This window comes from Aedes albopictus, chromosome 2 (genome assembly GCF_035046485.1).
Source record: "Aedes albopictus strain Foshan chromosome 2, AalbF5, whole genome shotgun sequence".
NCBI classification, from domain to species: domain Eukaryota; kingdom Metazoa; phylum Arthropoda; class Insecta; order Diptera; family Culicidae; genus Aedes; species Aedes albopictus.
The window spans coordinates 482,812,742-482,836,082 of record NC_085137.1 but is presented as its reverse complement, the minus strand read 5'-3'; the positions used below and the strand labels follow the sequence as shown (position 1 = coordinate 482,836,082).

The window sequence follows — 23,341 nt, the reverse complement described above, 5'->3', positions numbered from 1 at the left end:
TATTTTTTAAGCAAAGTCGCTCACTTCACATATCTCATTCTCCGCTATAAATGCTCCGATTGAGCTGAATTTTTTACTGTAACTTGCCTACATATGTCATGTCAAATGAACGTTGAGAAAGATTTTTTAAATTGTTTTTTTCTTATTGAAAAAAAATACATTTCTTCAAATATTTTTGGAAATTTTGCTAAAATTTAAGGAGATTGTCCCCAAAACTCGCCAATATCTTGAATTTCATCAATCTGACGCTAAACCTGCATTCAGATGTTCGAATGGTATTTTAATAAGCTTTTAATTTATGGATAAAGATTTAAAATTGGTTGTTTCGTTCACGATATTTGAATTTTATTAAATTCCATATTTTAGAAAGTTGTAGAACTCAATATTAAGCTAAAACTTAAAAACTGTTCTACTTTAAAAATTTTGAAGCACGGTTTCGAAATCAGTGCTAAATTATGCTTCAAAAATTTTGGTCGTTGACAGAAGTTCACGACTTTCATTTTATTTTGTAAACTAGTGTAATTTCTCCAGGAATTACTTTAAGGATTTCTTTAGCACTCTCTCTTAGGATTTCTGCAGGAATTCCTCCTCGAATTCCGTCGAGGATACTATCTGAAATTCCTCCGTATATTCTTGAAGGATTTCTCCTGGATTTTGTTTTAGAATTCAACCATGAATTCCTGCAAAGATGTCCCCAAGAACTACCTCATGGTTTTCTTCAGAACTTTCTTTCAAAAATCTTACAATGATTTCTTCAGGTAATCCTCCAGGAATTCCCCCAAAAATTCTTCAAAGGTATCCTTTAAAAACCTCTGAAGATTTCCTCAAGAACCTCTGAAATCTTTTACTATTTTTCTTCAGGAAACCCTCTTAAGTTTTCAATAACCAGTACTGCGGATCTCTTCAGCATTTTTCGTAGGATTTCTCTAAGAATTGTCATCCTTGAAGAAATTCTCGAAAAAGTTTTTGCTGTAATATTGAAACTATCCTTTTGGGATTCCTGTAACAACCCTTGAAGGGATTCCTGCGGGAACTTTTGAAAAAATCACGTAGAAATCTTTGAAGGAGTTGCTGAGGAGTTATCCACAGAGATAATGAAGCATTTCTTGAATGACTTTTTGGTAGAGCCCTTAGAAATCTTGAGGATTTCTATGGCACCTTGAATAAGTTTCGAGATGAATCTTGAAAAATCATGGATTTTACAGAGGAATTCCTCTGAATTCGCAATGCTTTGAAAAATTTCTTGAATAGAGAATGATGTGCGGGAATACTTGGTGTGATGATGGTACACTGGAACCTCTTTTTATGCACATGGCTAGGACTGCATAAATTAAAAATGTGCATAAATTAAAAAAGGCATAAAAAGAGGGAAATTTATGCATAAAGGAAAGGGGGATGGCTTTCTCAGTCTTTGATTCAAGAACGATTTTTATCTACATTCCCGACGTTTCGGCCTAGGGATTTGGCCTTTTTCACTACGACCCTTGAAAAAGTCCAAATCCCTAGGCCGAAACGTCGGGAATGTAGATAAAAATCGTTCTTGAATCAAAGACTGAGAAAGCCATCCCCCTTTCCATCAAGTTCCCATTCGTAAAATCCCATACTTTATGCATAAATTAAGATTGGGCTTTAATTAGAGAATTTATTGATGGAATAACGACCGTTTGGATGGTAATTAGCAATTACAGGCGCGTTTTCGGTCATCGGGTTACTTATAAAACAATTGGACTAACAAAACACAAACACAAAACAACAAGCTGGTGAACAAGCTCTTCGATCAGAAAATGATCGACCAACAAACCAGGGCGAGGTTGGTCTCCTACCACGCGACCTGTCCAAAAATCTATGGGCTCCCGAAAATACACAAACCGGACAGCCCCTTGAGACTCATACTATCGTGCATTAATTGCCCGACATATGATCTGTCCAAGTACCTTGCAGACATACTACATCGCTCGATCGACCACAACAAATACAATGTGCAAAGTTCGTACGAATTTTGCACATTCATAAACAATATAACCCTGCCTCAAGGCTACGTGTTGGTCTCGTTCGATGTGGTAAGCCTGTTTACGTGTATTCCACGGGACGTTGTGATAGAAGCGGTGCGAAATAACTGGAGTCTGATCGAGAAAAACACAACGATAAAAAACGTAGAAATGTTTATAGAACTTATAAAGTTCAATCTCTCCTCCAGTTATTTCGTCCACCGTGGCAACTTCTACCGTCAAAAGTCGGGAACGGCAATGGGCAATCCATTGTCACCGGCTCTTGCGGATTTAGTGATGGAAACATTGCTAGATCATGTGCTTGGGGGGATCGATATTCCCATTCCATTTTTAAAGAAGTACGTCGACGATTTGGTTACCGCTCTCCCAATCGACAAGATTGAATGTGTGAGAAATGCACTCAACGGGTTCAACTCACATATTCAATTTACGTGTGAGATGGAAAATAATAATCAGCTGCCGTACCTGGACATGTTGCTTATACGCACAGCGCAGCAGAAAATCGTTACCGATTGGTACAAAAAACCTGTCGCATCGGGACGCATTTTAAATTATTTTTCATTTCACCCTCTCACACAGAAACTGAACACGGCCACAGGCTTTATTGGGAGAGTGTTCAAGTTGTCGACGTGCAGATCAGAAGATGAGAAGAAGGAATTGGTTCGGGATTATTTGCTAAACAACAACTATCCAAGTTCATTGATAAATCGGTTGATAAACCGATATATCAACAAGAACACCAACACAGAAGTGAACAACAGCAACACAAATCCCGAACCTAAAGTATATCGGTCTCTCCACCATGTAGAAATGCTCACACCGGCTCTCGCAAAAGTTATAAACAGAAATTTTCCCAATGTTCAATTGGGCTTCAAATGCGTCAAAACCAACAGACTGTTGTTTTCGAAGCTCAAAGATGCAACGCCGCAGCTGGAGAAAAGAAATGTAATTTATCGCATTCCTTGCTCCGACTGCGACTGTGCATACATTGGGCTGACGACGCAGCAGTTGAAAAACCGTCTCTCTGGGCATAGGTCTCTCATAAACCGATACGCAGATTTGAAATCTTCCGACCCGAATAGAGCGACGGAAAGGGAGGAAGAATTCAAAAAGACGGCGCTGATGGTCCACGTGATTGAGTGCGAACACCGATTCGATTTGCCTGGAACAAAGATTCTTGACCAGGACAATCGTTTAAACGCACTTGAAATTCTTGAAATGTGTCACATTTTCTGTGACAACAAAACGGTTAACTATAGAACCGACACAAGCAATCTGAGTGTTGTTTACTCGGGTCTTCTGCACTTAATCACGCACGGAGAGAGATAGCAGAACATCGTCAAAGCACGCTGTGATGCTCTGTTTCTGTTAATGTCTTTTCTGTTCCATCGTTTCGTTTTGACGTCTCCACTCACAGATAGTTTGATTCAAACCTGTTTAGATGTGCCTAGGTGAAAGCTGTGTAAGTTTGTGCTCCGTTCAAAGTTTTGTTAATTGAAAATGAATCAATTCATTAGGTCCGAAATTTATATGTGTGATTATAATTTCAGTGTAATGTTGTCAGCCGTTCAAATTGTCCATGTTCAAACCCACTTGACCTAAAAACAACCTTTAATGTGAGTAATTTTATGTTTTATGTAACAAATGACTTGACTACTCAAACTTTGTATGTAAATTGTAGTTTGCCCTGAAGATGAGTGAATAAACGCTCGAAACGTCGGCTATAATTAAAACCGTTGTTTTATAAGTAACCCGATGACCGAAAACGCGCCTGTAATTGCTAATTAGAGAATTTAGTTCGCGCGAACAGGTCTTGCTCCTGGGCAGTTGAGGTGGGGCTAAGGGGGTTTCCAGAAAGTTCCCAGAGAGCCCAAAAATAGGGTTCCAAAGAGCTTCAGGGGTTGTTTCGGGAGATTTGAGGAGCCTTTTAAGGGTATTCTGTGAAGATTTTTTGGTGATTTCATGGAATTACGGGGAATTCTGGAGTATTTTAATAGTATGAAGTGGGTTTCAGGGGCGTTCCAAGGGGCTTTAGGAGCAATTCAAGGGATCTCAGGAGCCTTAAAAGGGCGTTGCAAGAGGTTTGAGGGGCGTTTTTCAGTATTTCAGAGTCTGCTCTGAAACTTCCTGAAATGCCTCATAAATCCCCCTTAAACCCCCGGGGATCCCATGTAACGCACCTGAGAGGCTTCGAAACGCCTGAGAACTCCTCCGTAACGCTTCCGTAACGCCTCTGAAACCCCCGAAAATGCTCTAAACGTCTTGAAATGTCTTCAAAATCCCCACTAAACCCCCTCGGACCCCATGTAACGCACCTGATGCTCCAAACCCCCCGAGAACTCCTCCGTAACGCTTTCATAACGCCTCTTAATCACGCCTAAAATGGTCTGAAACATCCTGAAATGCCTCCAAAATCCCCCTTAGACCCCCTCGGACCCCATGTAACGCATCTGAGACGCTTCAAACCTACCGAAAACTCCTCCGTAACGCTTTAGTAACGCCTCTTAATCACGCTGAAAATGCTCTGAAACGTCCTGAAATGCCTTCAAAATCCCCTTAAACCCCCTCGGACCCCATGTAACGAACCTGAGAGGTTCCAAACCCCCCGAACAATCTTGTTTGAACAACTTCTTAAAGAAATATTACATTTTTTCATATATTATACAGAAAAACTTGTAGTTAGAAGGCACAGAATGTTTCCAATTGACTAATTGAGAGATGAATTTGTGAAAAATATCGTGTTCTAGTGGAATTCGAACCCACGACCCCGTAATAACTAGTCCGGTGCTTTATACAGCATGTTGCTAATTGAAAAAAAGTAATGTTCATGGTGTGGGTTCATTTCACAGAATCATTACCTGTTCTATGGCTTAGTTGATTAAAGCACGGTCTAGCGAATACGGGGTCGTGAGTCCCAATCCCACCAGATCGCGACTATTTTCACAAACTCATCTCTCAATTTGTCAATTAGCAACATTCTGTGCCTTCTAACTACAAGTTTCTCTGTATGTTTATGATATACCAGCAAATCTGGTAAATGCCAGTAAAGGGTAATTCTTGGAAAATTCATGAAGATAAATGTCTGTACCTAAATATAAATGTCTTAGAAGGAGTTCGTAATAGGGCCCATATAGCCGAGGCGGTAAACGCACGGGTATTCAGCATGACCATGCTGAGGATGACGGGTTCGATTCCCGGTCGGTCCAGGATCTTTTCGTAAAGGAAATTTCCTTGACTTCCTTGGGCATAGAGTATCTTCGTGCCTGCCACACGATATACACATGCAAAATGGTCATTGGCAGAGGAAGCTCTCAGTTAAAAACTGTGGAAGTGCTCATAGAACACTAAGCTGAGAAGCAGGCTTTGTCCCAGTGAGGACGTTACGCCAAGAAGAGAGAGAGAAGGAGTTCGTGGTGGAATGCCTATTGAAATTTCTAGAGAATTCATTGCAGGAATATCTTAAACGTGGCAAAATCCCTGGAGCTGTTTAGTGTACGAATTATTGATGGAAACCCTTCGAGAAAACTGGAAAAATAAATTTTAGGTTTATATTTTGGAGGGATTTTGTTCTGAATTCATTGATGAATATTTTAAGAAATTCTTGAAAGAAAACGTGATTGAATTTCTGGTGACGAAGCTGAGTTTGTTTTTCTGCAATTTTGTTTTCACTTCACATTACTAGTGTGCGAAAATTTCCAATTTTAGCGTGACGTACTTAATGGATGCTCCCTAAGGTCGTCTTCAGTGTCTTGTACTTGACTCGACTCGACATAGAGAGTCGAGTCAAGTACAAGACACTGAAGACGACCTTACAGTTGAGGTCGAAATACGTATATGTCTAAGGATGCAAATTCTTAGTGGAATTCAAAGGAACAGTACTTAACGCGATTTTCTTTTTATTTACGATCATTAATGTTTTAAATCTAAAACACCATATTTAATGTTATCTAACAACGGAGTGGAAAGGACCCATATAGCCACAGCAATAAAAGCGGGGGTATTTAGCATGACCATGCTGAATTAGGATGACGGAATCGATTCCCGGTCGGTCCAGGAACTTTTCGTAATGTAAATTTCCTTGACGTTCTTGGGCATAGAGTATCTTCGTGCCTGCTACACGATATATGACAATACAAAATGATCATTTCCCAGCTAACACAAAGTCGTATATTATGTTGAATAGGATGCCATTTCACCACCTGTAAAGTGTGCGTATATCGCCTCCACTTTTGCACCCTATTCAACATCAAATGCGATCTTGTGTTGACTGCCCAAGACACAACATGTCTTATATAAATTATTTCGACTCCAATATGACCAGTTACAATGTTTTGGTTTGAAACAATAAAACCAATTTCCAGACTGCTATACGACTGAAAAAGCGCAGAAGGTGGAGCCTGCGCAACATCTTTGTGATGTCATATTCATGTTCTATATGAATCTGAGCATACTTGATTATGTATCTTGGTATGTTTTCCATTATATAACTATTTTCAACAAATTCTAGAAAACAGTGGCTTGGCAGTCAAGATGTTTTATTACTGTAAATAATTAAGTTTCAAAATGTCAATAATAAAAATCGACAACTGCAAAAATCAACATGCATCAATAATTCTACTAAGCCACTTTAATGCCTAATTGCCATACTGTGGTCATAAATTTAAATGCCAATCATTTTTTACGGTGAAATAGACTATTGTACTCCGATAAAATTAATGCGCCTTATAAATCAGTATTTTTAAAGAATTTTGCATCACAATAAATAAATAGTATTCATCTTATTTCAACACAAGCCAAGAAGAATTAAAATTGAACTGTAGATGACGAAGATATCACCAAATCACTTTTCCATGTTTTACGATAGTGACCCCAAACTTTTGGCCGATACATCATATTGAGGGGTGACCCCAAACTTTTGGTCGATGACATCAAGGATTAATTTACTTAATAACTTTTTTTCTAGATTTTTTAGCTAAGTTCTGTAAAAAGCATTTGGTCGACCCAACTTCCAGCGACACTGCCGTAAGTTTTTATTCATTTTTTAGAAAATTTGAAAATTTGGCAACTTTGGGTTAGGTTTACATACAAATTTTTTTGAAAAAGTTTCTTTTAAATCATGTTCAAAGTTTCTTTGACTTATTATCTTTTGAATGAAACCTAGGGTTTTGAAATCGGACGCAAATTGGCGGAGATATGGGCCTAAAAAAATGACATGTTTTTGAGGGGGTGACCCCAAACTTTTGATCGGGAGTGTACATATCACAAATTATTGAAACATAATAGAATATTTGATAAATATTCAATAATTTAGAAATAAAATTAAATGGCACTCTGTGACATGGCATGATGCATGTTTTGAGATATGATTCAAAATTGGCTTGATATTGTTTTTGTGAATAATTTTGTTGTGGTTGTTGTTGGTTCTTATGTTTGGTTTGGAATTTGAACGATTTGATATCTGTCACGATTTGGAAAGACAACAAATATCAAGTATCAAAAAATTATCACAGTTTACACATTGAAGCGGCTCAAAGAGCGTTATGCTCGGTATAATCGGCCCTCATAGATAATCATATATGTTGTGGTAACATATATTCCCGTCATTTTTTTTACATAGCTAAGATTCTGTTAGGAGTATATTGTTTTACGTAGGAAATAAAAATCGATTCAACTTTCTATGATCGGTAGTGTAGAATGTCCCTGTTCAGAAAAATGAATTAGGATTATGTTACACATGTTTTCTATCATACTGCAGAAAACCAAAATTCGACTAATTATAAACATACGAAACATACTATGTTTTGTCTAAACATGATTGAAAACAAGTCTTAAACAAGAAACTGCAAATGGTACTCTAATATGACATATAGAACATACTGAGCATGTATGGCAACAAACAAAGTGTACTTAAATAGAACATACCCAACATAATCGAAAACAACATGCAATATTTGTTTGAGAAAACAAAATATATTCTTTAATAAGACTTCTAAATAGAAGATCACTGTGTATAAGTTTTAGGTATCATGAAAACGACATATCCATGACATAATATGTTTCGAGAAACTTCATAACAACTGCTGTAGGACAAAGTAAATATTTTGCTATTTCGGATTATGTTTTCGGTGTTACTTGGGTGGGTTGCAGATGAAGCTCTCAGTTAATACCTTACATAGAACACTAAACTAGAAAAAGCAAGCTTTGTCTTAGTAGGTAAGTACGCCAAAAAGAAGAAGAAGAACAACGGAGTGGACCTGGTTTGATGGTTAGAACACGTGACTATCACGCCGGGAACCTGGGGTCGAATCCCATTACCGAAAAGCTCACAAAAATGTGAGCTCTTCTTTCGGTAGAGAAGTAAAGCCGTAGATCTCGAGATGAACTAACCCCGAGCTAAAAATCTCGTTAATAAAGATATAAAAAATAATTATAATCTAAAAATTACAACATAAGCTCTTATCCAAATCTTGTTTTTCACAATTTCCCCTTACACTTTTTCATTTCAGACGTGTATTCTATCGACGCTGATGCTAAGCATACAATGTCGCCCCCAGGCAGTGCAGTAAGTTCCAATCTTCCGTCCATCCACCTTACCCCTCATGTCGTTTGATTAACCAACAAAAAAAAAACAAAAAAAAACGCACACACAAAAAATAAAAAATCAAACTAGCAATTCTAATCAACCAGCACAGTAAATCGGTTGGAATAGCCGAAATTGACTTAAACGGCTTCGTTACCGCCTCGCGTATACCGGAAGCTTTCAACCCAAATTCTCGGTTCGCGAGCTATACCGAATTCCATGAGAATCGCTCTTGATTGGTTGGGCACATTGTAAATAACACAACGTGAATCATTGACCTCAGCGTTGAATTTTTGGTAAAATGTTTTTTAGTATGATACGCAATGCTTGACAATAGTTGTTGATCTCCTTTAAATAAGATTCAAAATTTCAGTAAATCGCTGTTAATCTGAATTTACCGAAAACGCAACGCCAAAGTCAGTGATTCCTTTTTTTTAGCGTGTTCAGTATTTGCGCGCAGCAAGAAATCAATCAAGCGATTTAAATTCTACGAAGAACTAGATTTTTTTTCCTGGTGCGAATTGCTCTGTGTGTGTTCTGAATGAAATTTTAATCGCGGAAAATCGGCATCCGACGCGCAGCAGACGAGAAGATGCGGAAAAAATGCTACAGTCATGTCACGATCAGCGGCTAGCCTCCCCATTACTGCACACTGTTCTCTGAATGGTTTCTTTTCGGACCGAATGGATTTTCGGTTTCAAATTTTATTGAGATCAATTGCTATTATGTGGTGCAATCTAGGAAGAGTTATCGAAATTTAATGGAATGGTTTTTGAAGTGGGCTTGGAATGGATAAGTAGATCTGCCGAGAGCGATGGCATCATGCGGTTGACGCAAATGCAAAGGAATGTATTTAAAATTTTAAATTCACTTCTAACTACTATCATTATCATGCACTTCATAAACATGTACGAAGTTTCGAAATGTTTTTGTTAGCTGTTTGTTGCGATCCTCTAACAGTTTTCAATAAGTTGTTCGATAATAATTCCTGCATAATTTTCTTCAAATTTTGGACAGATATTGGTTTAATACCTAGACAAGTCTGTTAATGTCGTCAAAGAACAACATTCTGAAAGAGCCCAAGTCAGATTTATGTTTCAGTTTCTCTTGTTTTATTACAGAAAATCTAATGCATCTTATGAGAAGATGTATACAGTTTTCGTAAACTATACCATTTGACCATGTTTGAAAATAATTTGTTAATTTAATTGAAGATACATTGAAATCGGATTAATTTTCAAAAATTAGTAAATATGTCATCCTTGTATCCAAGATCTTCAGATTTTTTTTTTATTATTTATCCTCCCAGGTTTATCATCATTTCTAATTCCGCAAGAAACTTAGTAACTATTCATAAATAATATTCAAATTTCTAAATTAAAAAAAAAACAACAACAACAAAAAAATTATAATAGTGGAAACATTTCTGAAATTGCAGGACATTTACAAACGTAAAAAAATCAATTCCGATGACATGTTTGAAAACGATAGTTTGGTATAAACATGCATCTAAAATAGTTTGGATTGTAGGACCACCAAAACAAACGAATTGCAATTAAGGCTTTCGCCTGATTTCGATCTGTTGACAAACGACTGTACGCATCGTTTCCGCAGCTTTCTCCACTTCCGTATTTGTTCATGTAACTCACATAATCGCTACGTTCGTTATCAGTGTTGAATGTTCAATGTTCTCTCACCCCATTCCACCGTCACTATTTCAAATAGAAATTATCTTATCAAAAAACTATCTTTTCAAAGCCCCACCGACATTTTTCTTTCGTCCGTCCGGAACCAATAGCACCTTCTGCACCTCCCTCACCACACTGCTCAAAACGCTTTCTAACCTTTCAATATCGTTTCCTCACACCACTGATTCATCCACAAACCACCGCCGGAAAGCTTTTTAACCACCAAAACCACTTACCCCAAACGCACAATTTCGTCGTCATTTCACCTGGCAACCATTCAGTCAGTCACCGCGAAGTCGCATCTTTGTCGGCCTCACTCCCATTGATGACCGATTCGATTGGTCCGCAAGACCAATTATTGTTACATTTACCAAAAAACGTTGTCCCCGGAGGTTATTGCCATCGTCGTCGCAGTCTTCGAAGATTGATCGTCGTTCGTTGTCACCGAGGAATGGGATGGTGAAAAAACCGCAACTAATCGGAAGAAAAGTGACAACCACGTGCCTCACGCTACAGACCTCTACGGACAATCGAAAACTTACAAATGGGGGAAAACGAGTGCTTTGCGGGGGATCTTCATTGAACTTTTTTATTAATTTTGCGTATGCTTTAACGAATAATTTATAAAAGTAAAAAACAAACAAAACAAAATCCATTTCAAAAAGCAATTTGATAAAACATTTCATTAGAAGACCGCTACCATTTTGTAACCTCATTGATAGCTCAACATCAGTTCAAATCTGGACATAGCCCGGAACCATCTATGTTAACTGATACATTACTTCGCACTTTTTGCTAATTTGCTCAATCAAGTTTCTTTACAACAACGGCTACGTGCGCGTAATCGAATTAGCGGCTCTCTTGAGATAAACCGCAATTAGAATTCGGTTGCGCGTCAAACAGAATTTGCACAAATTAGTCACAACTCTACTACGGTTGTAATATTCTCTAAAGACCGGACACAGAACACCAAGACAAGATAGATTAGATTAAATGCTCAGCCCAGCTAGCGGTTTTGGGTTGAAAAAATGACGAATTGCGCAATGTTTTGCGACCACCGGATGATGGTTGGCACGAGTTGCGGCCACATGGAAGACGACGACGATGATGAACGGTCCCAACGCAGTAATTCGGCGTAACGTTGATGGAAATTCTGGGAACAATGGCGCATAATCAGCCACCAACTGAACTGGGTCGTTGAACGTTAATGTGTTAATAGACACCCGAAAGGCACATTCCAAGATAAGATACTCAACTTGTTTTGATCCCGTGATTGATTAAATTCCATGCCAGAATTTCAAACAGTTGAATAGCTTGCTTAGAATCAGAAGTTTAAAATCATGCCAGTTGATGGCATGACTTTGGATGTTTTCTGCAGTTTTGTTTTCATTCCATTGCATGATATTTGAGCACATAAATAAGTTTTGTAGGAAAATTTTTAGGACTTGTTTGAGTTTAGCAAGATTTACTCAAGTTACATTGTTTAGTCAAATAGAATAGAAGAGGTTCATAGGGTTTCTACAGATAGCCTAGTAGTTAAGGTTATGGAGCGCCAATCCGGAGACGGCGGGTTTGATTCTCGTTCCGTCGGGAAAATTTTCTTGACTTCCTGCGCCTAGGGTATCATTGTACTTGTCTCACAATATACAAAAAAAAAATTCAATGGCAGGCAAAAAAAAAGCACTTCAATTAATAACTGTGGAAGTGCTCAAAAAACACTAAGTTGAAAAGTCGCAGACCATGTTCCAGTGTGAACGTAGAGCCATTTAGAGGAAGAAGAAGGTTCATCATAGAAATATCATAAAACTTACGTGAAATGTATAAAGTTTTATGGCGGTTACCCAAACCTCTACAAGACTAATTGGTCATCAAAACGTTACTTGCCAATCAAACACCCCATGATGAAGTGAACAAAGCTACTGAAAATAACAACCCGAAAACTAATACCTGCTTGAATGACGTTCTCAATATGAGGATATTCAGATTTCCTCGTGCTAATTTGCAAAAAAATGGTTTGAAGCAATATTTAAATAATTCATAAAGCAACACCCAATCAATAACTTGTTGAGGTAGTAATGGACCAATTTTTAATACCTCAATAATAACATTAAGGTATTTTCAATACCAGGATAACTAGTAGGCATCTTGAAGTATTTTCTAAACAAATCCATGTAACATTTTTGGTAGCTATCTATGCTAAGACTTTTTTAGGAGTTCTTGAAGATTTTTTTGGAGAACATTCTGTAGTCTTCAGAAACACCTAGACGATTTTATGAAAGAATATCTGACTGAATTTCTTTAGGATTTCCTGGATAATTTTTTAAACTGAATCTACGTGAAGTTTCCAAAAAAGTCCCTGAAAGATTTTTTTTAAAGATTCCTCAACTTTTTTTTGGGATCTCATGAAAGACTTTTTATAAAGAATCCGAAGATGAATTTCAGAAAGGGTTCATGAAAGAATAATCGAAAGTTGGAAGTTTTTTTTTTCAAAGTCATCCTTGGAGAAATTTGAAGAGAAACCTTTGAAGAAAATCTGGACTTCTGGAGATATTTCTGGAAAAATTGTTAATTGAATTTATAATAAAAGCCATGGGAGATTTTGAGAAAGAATTCCTCGAAAACCTCTATGAATCTCTGCAGAAAATCTCCAAACAGATCTCACATTTAAAAAAAAATGTCACTGGAGGAATTTCTTGAGAAATTCCAGGAAGATTTTCTGACGGAAATTCGGATTAAAAAAAATCCCTGGGGCAATTTGAAAAGCGAACCCCAGAGAAATTTTTGGAATAAATCCTTGGAAGATCGTTTGAATTTCTGCAGAAACTCATGCACAACTTCCTTACACAACTCTTCGTAAAACTTGGAAATTGAAGAAATTGAAAGTTGTTGTGGGAATTCCTGCTAAAACCTATGAAAGAATTTCTAAATTAACCCCAGCACAAAGTTTTGAAGAAACTTTTGAAATATTATTTGAAAAACTCTGAAATAGTTTCCGAAGGTGTCGCCGAAAGTTTTTTTTAAAGAAATTTTTTTTAAGTATCCGTGGGGGAGTATCTGCTCAAATTCACGGATATTTTTTTGGAAAATTATGGAGAAATTTCAGAAGTAAATCATGTCAGATTCTATGGAAGAAATCTTTGTGAAATTGGTAGAATAGGAAGATTTAAAAAAAAAAATCCGAATGAATCCATGGATAAATTTTTGAAAGAATTCGCGAGCGAATTTTTGGTCGAATGATCGGACAAATTTCCGAACGAAGTTCTTTAGAAAGATTTTTTAGAACAACGTCTGAAGAAATTTCTTGTAGATTTTCTAAAGGAATTTCAAAAAGATTCTCCAACCGAATGCTTAGAAAAATTCCTGAAAAAGTATCCAGCGTAATTTTTGAAGCAATCTGTGGGAGAATTTCTCTAACAATCTCTGAAATTATTTGTAAAAAATCATAGAGGAATTGGCGAAGCAATTAATGCCAGATTTCTTAAAATAATTCTTTGTGACACATCTGGAATATTTTCTGAAATAATCTGTTACATGATGATTTGATTTGGGAAGTTTTCTTCGGAGACCGTCGTTTGAAGTTTAAAATTTAGGGTTCACTTACTTTTATTTAACACCGCAGAATTTAACAAATGGTGACCGAGCGATCCTACACTACTCGTACAGAAAGATTGTTCAGCAAATATACCACCACCAGTGATCACGATCTATCAAGTGTAAGCAGAGATGCCAAATTATTTTGTCAAAAATCTGTATCAGTACAGATTTTTCTGTACCGCAGTATTTCAGGGCATAGCAGACACCAAGAGTCCTAGATTTCAAGAGAAATTTAAGAAAATGTACTTCTTTTTCACGGTTTTTAATATTTACTGGTATTTACTTTTCTATAACAAGTGTGAAAATGGACAAATTTTCATAAATTATTTTTTTAATTTAAGCAGCAATTCAAAAAGTTTTCATAAGATTTATTGAAAGTTCCTTCAAATTTTATGATTTCTGGAACAATCTGAATCACATTTTGATAATCTGTATTTTGTCTGTATAATACTTAAAAATCTGTATATCTGTCATCTTTGAGTGTAAATCACAAATGTCTAAAAAAATTTGCTTTGATTTTATGAAAATTTGAGTCAAACTTTCGGACGTTTTGACGAGTTAACAACAAAGTTATTGCCCAAGCATTTTTTTTCTAAAGGGTACCGACATTTTCTTAAATTTCATTTTATGATATCGAGAATTAATGCGTAACAAAAAAAATTTTTTGGTCTGTCTCAAGAGCAAACTTATGTATCTCTGACAGATTTTGGACCGCTGAATCCAAATCCGGGCTTAGATTTGCACCAGCACGTCACATTTTTGAGCTATACCTCAATTTATGGGGTAAAATATGCGTTTTTGGACTTTTTTGATTGCAAATAATTAAGCATGAAAATATTTTTTAGCAATCAAAAAGTAAATTGATCAGTCAACATCTAAATTAAACACTTATGCAAAATATTTCGTTTTACCAAATCGAATTTGACAGTTTCAAGCGATTTATGTTAGGTACGCTATTGGCATACAAATCACCCTCCAAAAGTTGTATGCAAGTTTCTTTACTAACATAAAATGCTCAAATCTATCGAATTTGATTTGGTAAAACGAAATATTTAACATGAGTCATTCAAATAGATGTCAATCAACCAATTTACCCTTTGTTTCCTTAAAAAAACCAAATCACATATTTTGCCCTAATTGAGGGATAGCACAAAATTATGTCGCGCTGGAGCAAATCTGAGAACGGATTCAGATTCCGTGGCTCAAAATCCGTCAGAGACACATAAGTAAGCTCTTGAGAAAAAAATGTAGCGCTGTGTATTCGAAGAAATTCCATGAAAATGTTTTTTAATAAATCTTTGACAAAACCCGTGGGGAAATCATCGGATATATCCTTAGAAAAATGCGGGATCAATTTCTGTGGTAATACAATAACAAATATCTGGAGAAAATCTTGAAGGAATCCCTATATAAACTCCAGCAGAAATCTCTGTAGGAATTTGTGCAGGCTTTTCTGGATGAGTCCTTGAAGAAATTTCGGAACACATCCATGAGGGAATTTTCAATGGAATCCACAGCACAGTTCCTGAACAAATCTCTGTTGAAATTCCTAAAGAAATATCTGAAGAAAATTTTACAGGAATATCTGTAAATGTTTCTGTAGAAGATTTTTTAGAGAATCTTTGAGAGTATGTCCAAAGACATCCTTGTAGAAAAGTCTGATGATTTGTTCAAACGAATCTACAGAAGGATTTCTTATGTAATTGCTGATGATGTTTCAGAAATAACCCATGGCAATCTGCCTAAAATAATTGTTGGTGAGGAAGCCCTAGAGAAATTTCTTGAGGAGATACAGAAAAAAATTCTGAAAAAATATCCGGAGGTGTTTCAGTAAGAAACCTTGGTAGATTTTAACACCAAATTCCCAAAGTAAATTCTGATAAAATTTATGCATATATTTTGGATGAAATCCATAGGAGTTTTCCTTGGACTTGTTATTGTACATGGACACATTTATGGAGGAATCTCATAATAAATTGTTAAAGGAATCTCAATTCAAATGAATCCCTGGACAAATTTTTGAAATAATCTTTATGAGAATTTCGAATGTAGTATGTGAAAGATTTTCAAAAGAAATCCTTGGAGGACTTTCTGGATCAACCTTTGATTTTCTTAAAGAATCGCCGAATGCATTTCTAGAGAATCCGTGGATGATTTCCTGAAAAAAAATGTAGGATTTCTTTGAAGGAAACCTATGAAAGCTTTTCCATAGGATTTTTAAGAAAAATTTCTGAAGGATTCCCTAACGATAATATCAATGGAAGTTGTAGAGGAAATTTTTTGAAGCGTTGCATCTAAGAAGTTAAATAAAACCATCTTTAAAAGAAATCCATGAAAGACTTGTCGAAAGCAATTCCTGGGGAATGATCTGAAGAAATCCATGGAGCAATATCAAAAGGAATCCAGGGAAGTTTTCCAAATTAATCTCTGGGGCAATCTCGAGAAATTTGAAATGCTTTGGAGAACATATTGAACGAATTTGAAAATTTTCTCTGCGAATGAATGGAAGAATTCCTGAAAGATTTTCTGAAGGGCTCGCTGGAAGAATTTCTGGCGATATGCGAAACTAAAGAAATTCCTGGAAAAATCGGAATGAAACTTTGAATAGATTTCTTTGAGGGCCCGTATAGGAAGTTTAAGAAGAATTCGTGAGATAATCCTTGAATAAATTTGTGAAGAAATTCCGTGACAAATTTCTGAAAGACTCCACGAAATATATCTCTTATTTGTGGGGAGTTCTGGAAGAATCTCTGGAAGAAGCCTTATCTTGAAGTTTTTAATTGCACGTGTGAGGGTGCAAAAACTGGAAATCTCACAAAAAAAAAAACTTTTTAAATATGTATGAGGCCACAACAAAATGTGTAAATAGTTTCTTGTACTTTAAAGCAGAAATTTTCTTGTAGTGATTTATGAGGCCAATTACGTAGAAAAAATCACACGTGTTCGTGTGATACAACAATCAGGCAATATAAGAGGCTCTTCCGCTCTTCCAAAATCACGGAGCCGCTTCATTTTTTACTACATATGGAATAAAATGTTTTCCTTTTGTGGGAGCAACAACACTGAAAAAATCAAATCTGGTCAAAGGTGATCTTGTTATACGCAAAGAAGTTGAAGAAAAATCCCTTCCATTCCATAAAAGAGCTTATTCCAAACCTTCATGGGCGCTAATTAGCTTTAAAGGTAGGGATATACCGTATGCGTGATAATGTTTGCACCATCGTTAATAATCGTTCCAGTTATACTTGTGAGTGTCGAAAAGTTTAAGTCACCGTGGGAGTGTCGCAGTCAAAAATTAAAATTTTTGAGATATTTTTTTATATTGACATTGCTTAATAATGTAGACATTAACACACAAACACATTGATTCTGGAATTCGCAACGGGATTGATAGAAAATATGCTTTCGTCGGAAAACGAAAAAAAAGCGGATGTTGCGTTCGGGCAAAATCAAGCCTTTCTTATATGGCGCGAGTCGTAGCTCCAGGATGCCATTGCAATTTATGTGAGTTTATTTACTATGGTCGAAGGATCACCAAGGCCACCATAATTTCCTCTTCGATCTGCCGTGCCGTTAAGTCACTGATTACACGTTTCTTCGCCATTTTTCTAATTGAGCGCACATAATTCGCCTAAATCTTCTTTAGGGAATAGTTGCCCTTGCTTTTTTTCGGTCTAGGACCGTTTTACGGTCCACAAGAATAATCCTGAAATGTCTTTTTTAACATTTGCGCGTGGACAAAACAAATCACAACTACCGCTACCATCTCTTCATGGTGCCAATTTTAAACTTAAGAAATATGATTTTTTTTACCCGCAGCCCACTTTGATATGGATTAGAGCTTACGTGCATGCAAAAAAAAACAAGACATTGTGTGTGCAGATGAAATGGGAACCTAATTTGAACGATGGTGCATACATTATCACGCAAACGGTATTTATAAGAATTTACGAAAAATTTCCCTTGCATTAAAGTGGGTAATTTATCGATATTTGTTAGAGCGCAAACATATGGAAAACCATATGGGAGATTTTCTCATACTTGGGAGAGCGGAAGAAAAAAATATCCAATATCGCAGTAATTTTGACATAGAATGACTTTTGGTATTATCGGCAGGTTTGTTCTCTTCGTCATGAAAGGTTTTTGTCGGATAAATAGCCTGAAGCTTAGTCGTTCTTTTCAGCAATTTCGCTGTGTCGTTGAACAATCCATGGAGAAGCTTGAGAAAAATCCATTAATTGTCAATTGTTGAAAGTATAAATTGAATTGAATATTTAAACAAATATTAATTAATGTTGAAAATAATAGTAAAATTTGTGTCTAATCCTATAAAAATATTCTTGGTGTACTCATAAGATCTCTTAAATAATGAATGTATAATTTTCCAAAAATCTCCAGGATATTTTTTTATATTTTTTTTTCGCGAATTTTAACTGGAGCTCCTTCACACAGTTCCAGGATACATTTTGTAGCTAATTTCCAGGGAGATGTTTACGTTGAGAATTTTTAAAGCATATATTTCAGATTTTTTGATTAAGTTCGTAAAGAGTTCGAAGAACAAAATTAAGGCAAAACTTCTTAAGCGTCTTTATTGATATTTGTGCAATCAGCAGAAATTTCAAAAGCATTTGAATTTTTAAAGAATTTCTGGAGGTAGATTTTTTTAAAGAATTTCGGCTTGCAGTCTGATAAATTGCGTTGATTAATTATTTATCATCACCGACGTTTCAGTCCGGCTATTGGACCATCTTCAGGACCTAAATATTTGATAAAAATTGGCACAAATTAACATTAAACACATAAAATTACATTACACAAACTCACTCGATACGCTAATGAACAAGTTACACAGTTTTGTACAAGTTTAAAACTGTCGGGTTGAAAAGGGTCACGCCGGTATTACTGAGCAAATCTGTGAAGACATTTTTGGAAAGTGTTGAACTTCTGTTAAAATCCATGGATAAAACTCATGATATCGGTTCAGAGATTGTGGAGTTAATTAAATAAAATTTTGCGAATAATAAATTAATTATTATAGGGAAGTACTGAGGGAATTCGAATATGTAGTTTTTTTTTGTCAGGTTTCTTAATTTCATTGTTCATATCCTGACTATTGTTGAACACTTTGAGCCTCAGAAAGATTTACTAGGAAACACTTATTTAAAATATTTGGAAGGATCGTCAAAAATTATAAAAATTCTTAAAGCATTGTCCAGTTAGAATCCGGACGCAGATAATCACTTATATCTCACAGGTGTAATAACAAACAGAAAAGCCCTCAAAACAAAGATAATTTACTGTAGTGTCATGGAAAAATATCATTAAAATTATTTAATTTAATTTTTAATACATTTTCTCCTTTTTTCCGTGATTACTTCCTTAAAAATCTGCACAATGCTAGTAAATTTTAACATCAACCCCTTCGGCGGATTTGTTTAACAATCAGGTTATCCCTGTAGTGTCCTGAGACCCTCTACCAATCTGATTAGGATTCCAAAGAAACTTTGCCAAATATTTCTCTTCTTGCGAAATTAAGGGCTATTCAGTGAATTCCAAAGAAGCGAAATTTGAGTTATGAAATTCAAATAACTCAACGTACATATGTACAGATGGGTAAATTATTGGTCAAATTGGGAAAAAATCCACAGCTCAGGTGAGATTTGAACTCACGACCCTTATTCGCTAGACAAGTGCTTTACCAACTAAGCTACCGAGCCAATTAATGACCCGGCAACTTAGTTGTCATAAGGTTCAATTCTAATCTCATCGATCTATATCATCTTCCCCTAAACCGCAAATATAACCATCTCTGTTGTACATATGTACGAAGAGCGAAAGCGATTTGTTTATTGTTTGAAACTGTTTGCCTATCGTACAGGCAACGCTTCCTCAACCACTTGTAGAGGAAGAACAATGCTACCTGGAAGGCGATCAAACGCGTCGTTCGCATTCTATTTGATACGACGGGTAACTACGTAGAGGTAGATGCTCGAAAACGACTCACTTGAAGTGCAAATTTTCGGTAATACCAATCCGTGTGGTCAAATTATGAAATTCAAATAACTCAACGTACATATGTACAGATGGGTAAATTATTGGTCAAATTGGGAAAAAATCCACAGCTCAGGTGAGATTTGAACTCACGACCCTTATTCGCTAGACAAGTGCTTTACCAACTAAGCTACCGAGTCGTTTTCGAGCATCTACCTCTACGTAGTTACCCGTCGTATCAAATAGAATGCGAACGACGCGTTTGATCGCCTTCCAGGTAGCATTGTTCTTCCTCTACAAGTGGTTGAGGAAGCGTTGCCTGTACGATAGGCAAACAGTTTCAAACAATAAACAAATCGCTTTCGCTCTTCGTACATATGTACAACAGAGATGGTTATATTTGCGGTTTAGGGGAAGATGATATAGATCGATGAGATTAGAATTGAACCTTATGACAACTAAGTTGCCGGGTCATTAATTGGCTCGGTAGCTTAGTTGGTAAAGCACTTGTCTAGCGAATAAGGGTCGTGAGTTCAAATCTCACCTGAGCTGTGGATTTTTTCCCAATTTGACCAATAATTTACCCATCTGTACATATGTACGTTGAGTTATTTGAATTTCATAATTTGACCACACGGATTGGTATTACCGAAAATTTGCACTTCAAGTGAGTCGAAATTTGAGTGTTTTTTCGTTAATAAACACTATCCAACAGTGATGACACCACTGCACATCTCAGGCTGTCGTGATAGCTCACCAAATTAGCTCAAACCTCTACAGATCCATTGTGTGCATTTTTGAAAAGCAGCAGGTTATCATCTTTGCACACATTTGGTGTCAAAATCGTGATGTGAGAAAACGATGTCCAGAGCTCGAACTTCCTGGCAAATCTTGGAATTCCAAGCAGATTTATCCATGAACATAAACTTCAATCTTCCTTGGGCACTTCCTCATGGCATGCTTAATAACATCTGTGCACATCACATATAATGGTTATGGAGACATTTCCATTTTTCGCGACTGTCGTACCTGACCACGCTTAATTTTCAGCGTGTTTGTGCAAGATTTTTTTCCTTCACTTGTCTTCAATCTGAAATAACTTTTTACTCATAGCAAGAAAATCGATGAAATTTTCACCATCAATAGAGGACTTGTTTATGATCAGACTGCTGTAAAAAAAATATGATTATGATCATTGAGAGCGTCACAATAAATTATCCTTTGCGTCCGGATTCTAACTGGACAATGCTTTAGTGTATTTCGATAGTAAATCAAACATTAAGTTGACGCTAATGCTAATTGATATTTTAGAGTACTTCCTATGAGCTACAAAGACTTGCTTGTATATCTATGACAGGAGCAATGAAAAGCAGTCCATCAGTTGCTTTGGATGCCCTTCTCAATTTACTGCCATTGCATCAATTTGTTAAACTACAAGCGGCAAAAAGTGCACTGCAGTTCATACATTACAGTAAAGTTCTAGACGGGGATCTTGCCGGACATTTGAGGATCATCAAAGACTTCAAATTAAACATGTTCCCTTCAAAGTGGTGAAACCATGACGCTATGTTTGGGATGCTGGTAGGCCAAGTTTACGTCCAGGTTCTATTGTATTTTATACTGATGGGTCCAAGGTGGGAGAAAATACTGGAGCCGGTGTTTTTGGCCCCGGTATCAGTAAGGCTATACCAATGGGATGCAGTGCCACTGTATTTCAAGCGGAAGTTCAAGCCATTCTAGAGTGTGCCACCATTTGTCTGAAAAGAAATTGTAGGTTTGCCAAGATCTGTATTTTTTCGGATAGACAGGCGGCTCTAAATACGCTAAAAGCTTTCACGTGTCAATCAAAGCTAGTGTGGGAATGCATTATTTCTCTGAAGCAATTGGCCAGTAGGAACGAGGTAACTTTATACTGGGTGCCCGATCATTGTGGAATTCTGGGAAATGAAAACGCCGACGATTTAGCTAGACAGGGTGCGGAATCAAGCTTTGTAGGCACTGAACCTTTCTGTGGAGTTCCCGAGTGTGCTCTTCGGATGAAACTAAAAACTTGGGAAATGTCCACGGTAGAATCTAAATAAGTTATTCTGCCTTTGAGTTAAAATTTTATGAATGTGCCTCCTGTACAACCAAAAACCTGCGCTGTCAACACGTCTTTGTGACTTGTGTGCTGCTTGGGATGAATTCTGCAGCTGAAAAAGAACAGTTCCTATATGTTTACGCAAGTCAAATACATACTTGCAACTTCTGTTCTCCCTGCACACGTTTCGAACACACATAACATAAACTTGTCGACTCTATCAACAGATTGACGACCCCATCGCGTCCGTCAATCGCCAATCAACCGCAAAGCACTCGGACCCCCTAAAGAACTGTGTGGGAGGCACCTGGCTGGTCCGGTCCGGACCGGGTCCGCAATCAAACCGGTCGGCGACGCCAAACCGTTCCCGAAGAAAAACTCGCGCACAGCTATCATTGCGCCACCGCGCCATACCCGACGACGTGACATGACGATCCCGTAGCCTATTTTCCCGGACTCCCCAAACGCGCGCGCTCGCGCGTTCAAAGGTTTTTCCCAGCAGTCCGTTTCTTGCGCTATCAATCAATCTGCGCTGTTTGTACGTGAAATGTAGTGGAAAGTTGTATATCGTCTCATTCCCGTTTTGGTTAACCCGTTGCTTTTTTGCTCTTTATGTGTTGTTATCTCCTATCTAACATGACTCTGTTTGAAACAAAAAGAATTGAAGAAAAAAAAAAACGGAAAAGATCGCAAACATTCGATGATTCTACTGCATTTTCGTGACTTCGTGATGTAACCTTATCTCCCGACGATTATGGCACATTGCCATTCGGCCAGTCAGTCAGTGTCGGCGAGGAAGCGGACCGAGAAAGAAATGATGGGCGTGCTGCTCTCTCCGGACCTTAATTCTTGAGCTTCCCGCAGCTTGCTTGATTAATTGTGAGAATTAATGCGAAGCATTAAGAAAAAGCAGCGCTGCTAAGTCCGTTCAACTTGTATTTATATAACAATATAAACCAAACGTGATTGTGTATTGTGCGACCTGTAAGTGTGTGCTATAAGAAGCTTTTGCCTTAATACCGAACGGAGGCTTCCACGCGAAAGTGCATAAATTACACTCTAATGTTGCAGGTATGTTTATTCAATTAATGTTTGACCTAAGAACTCTCTTCTCTTTCTCCCCCTTCTTTTCCCCCTGTTTTGTACATAAACCCGCCCTTAACTTCCCACCTATCCGTACGTGATGTGCTTTCTTCGTTCGTTCAAGTTTAACACCAATGATGAGCTGCCTGCTTAAGTGTTTTTGTGTTTGTATTTGTCCGCATTTTGTTTGTTCTTTTGTGTCGGCTAACAAAAATCTGTTGCTATAATTGTTGTTTGATGCTGTACGGGTGTTGCTGTTTAAATTGCGTGTGTACTTTTAAATTTGTCGGGTCGCTGCCGCACAAACCGTGCTTGT

The 23,341-nt window shown here is 37.0% G+C and overlaps 1 protein-coding gene across 2 annotated transcripts in view; it reads left to right on the top strand.

Moving 5' to 3' along the window:
• Nucleotides 1–23,341, top strand: part of LOC109429072 (uncharacterized) — a 221,861-nt gene that overhangs the window by 173,684 nt on the left and 24,836 nt on the right. For both annotated transcript variants that reach the window (XM_019704909.3, XM_062854134.1), the window contains exon 2: nucleotides 8,516–8,571. In XM_019704909.3, the coding sequence (XP_019560454.3) occupies nucleotides 8,516–8,571 (56 nt within the window). The remainder of the gene's footprint in view (nucleotides 1–8,515; nucleotides 8,572–23,341) is intronic.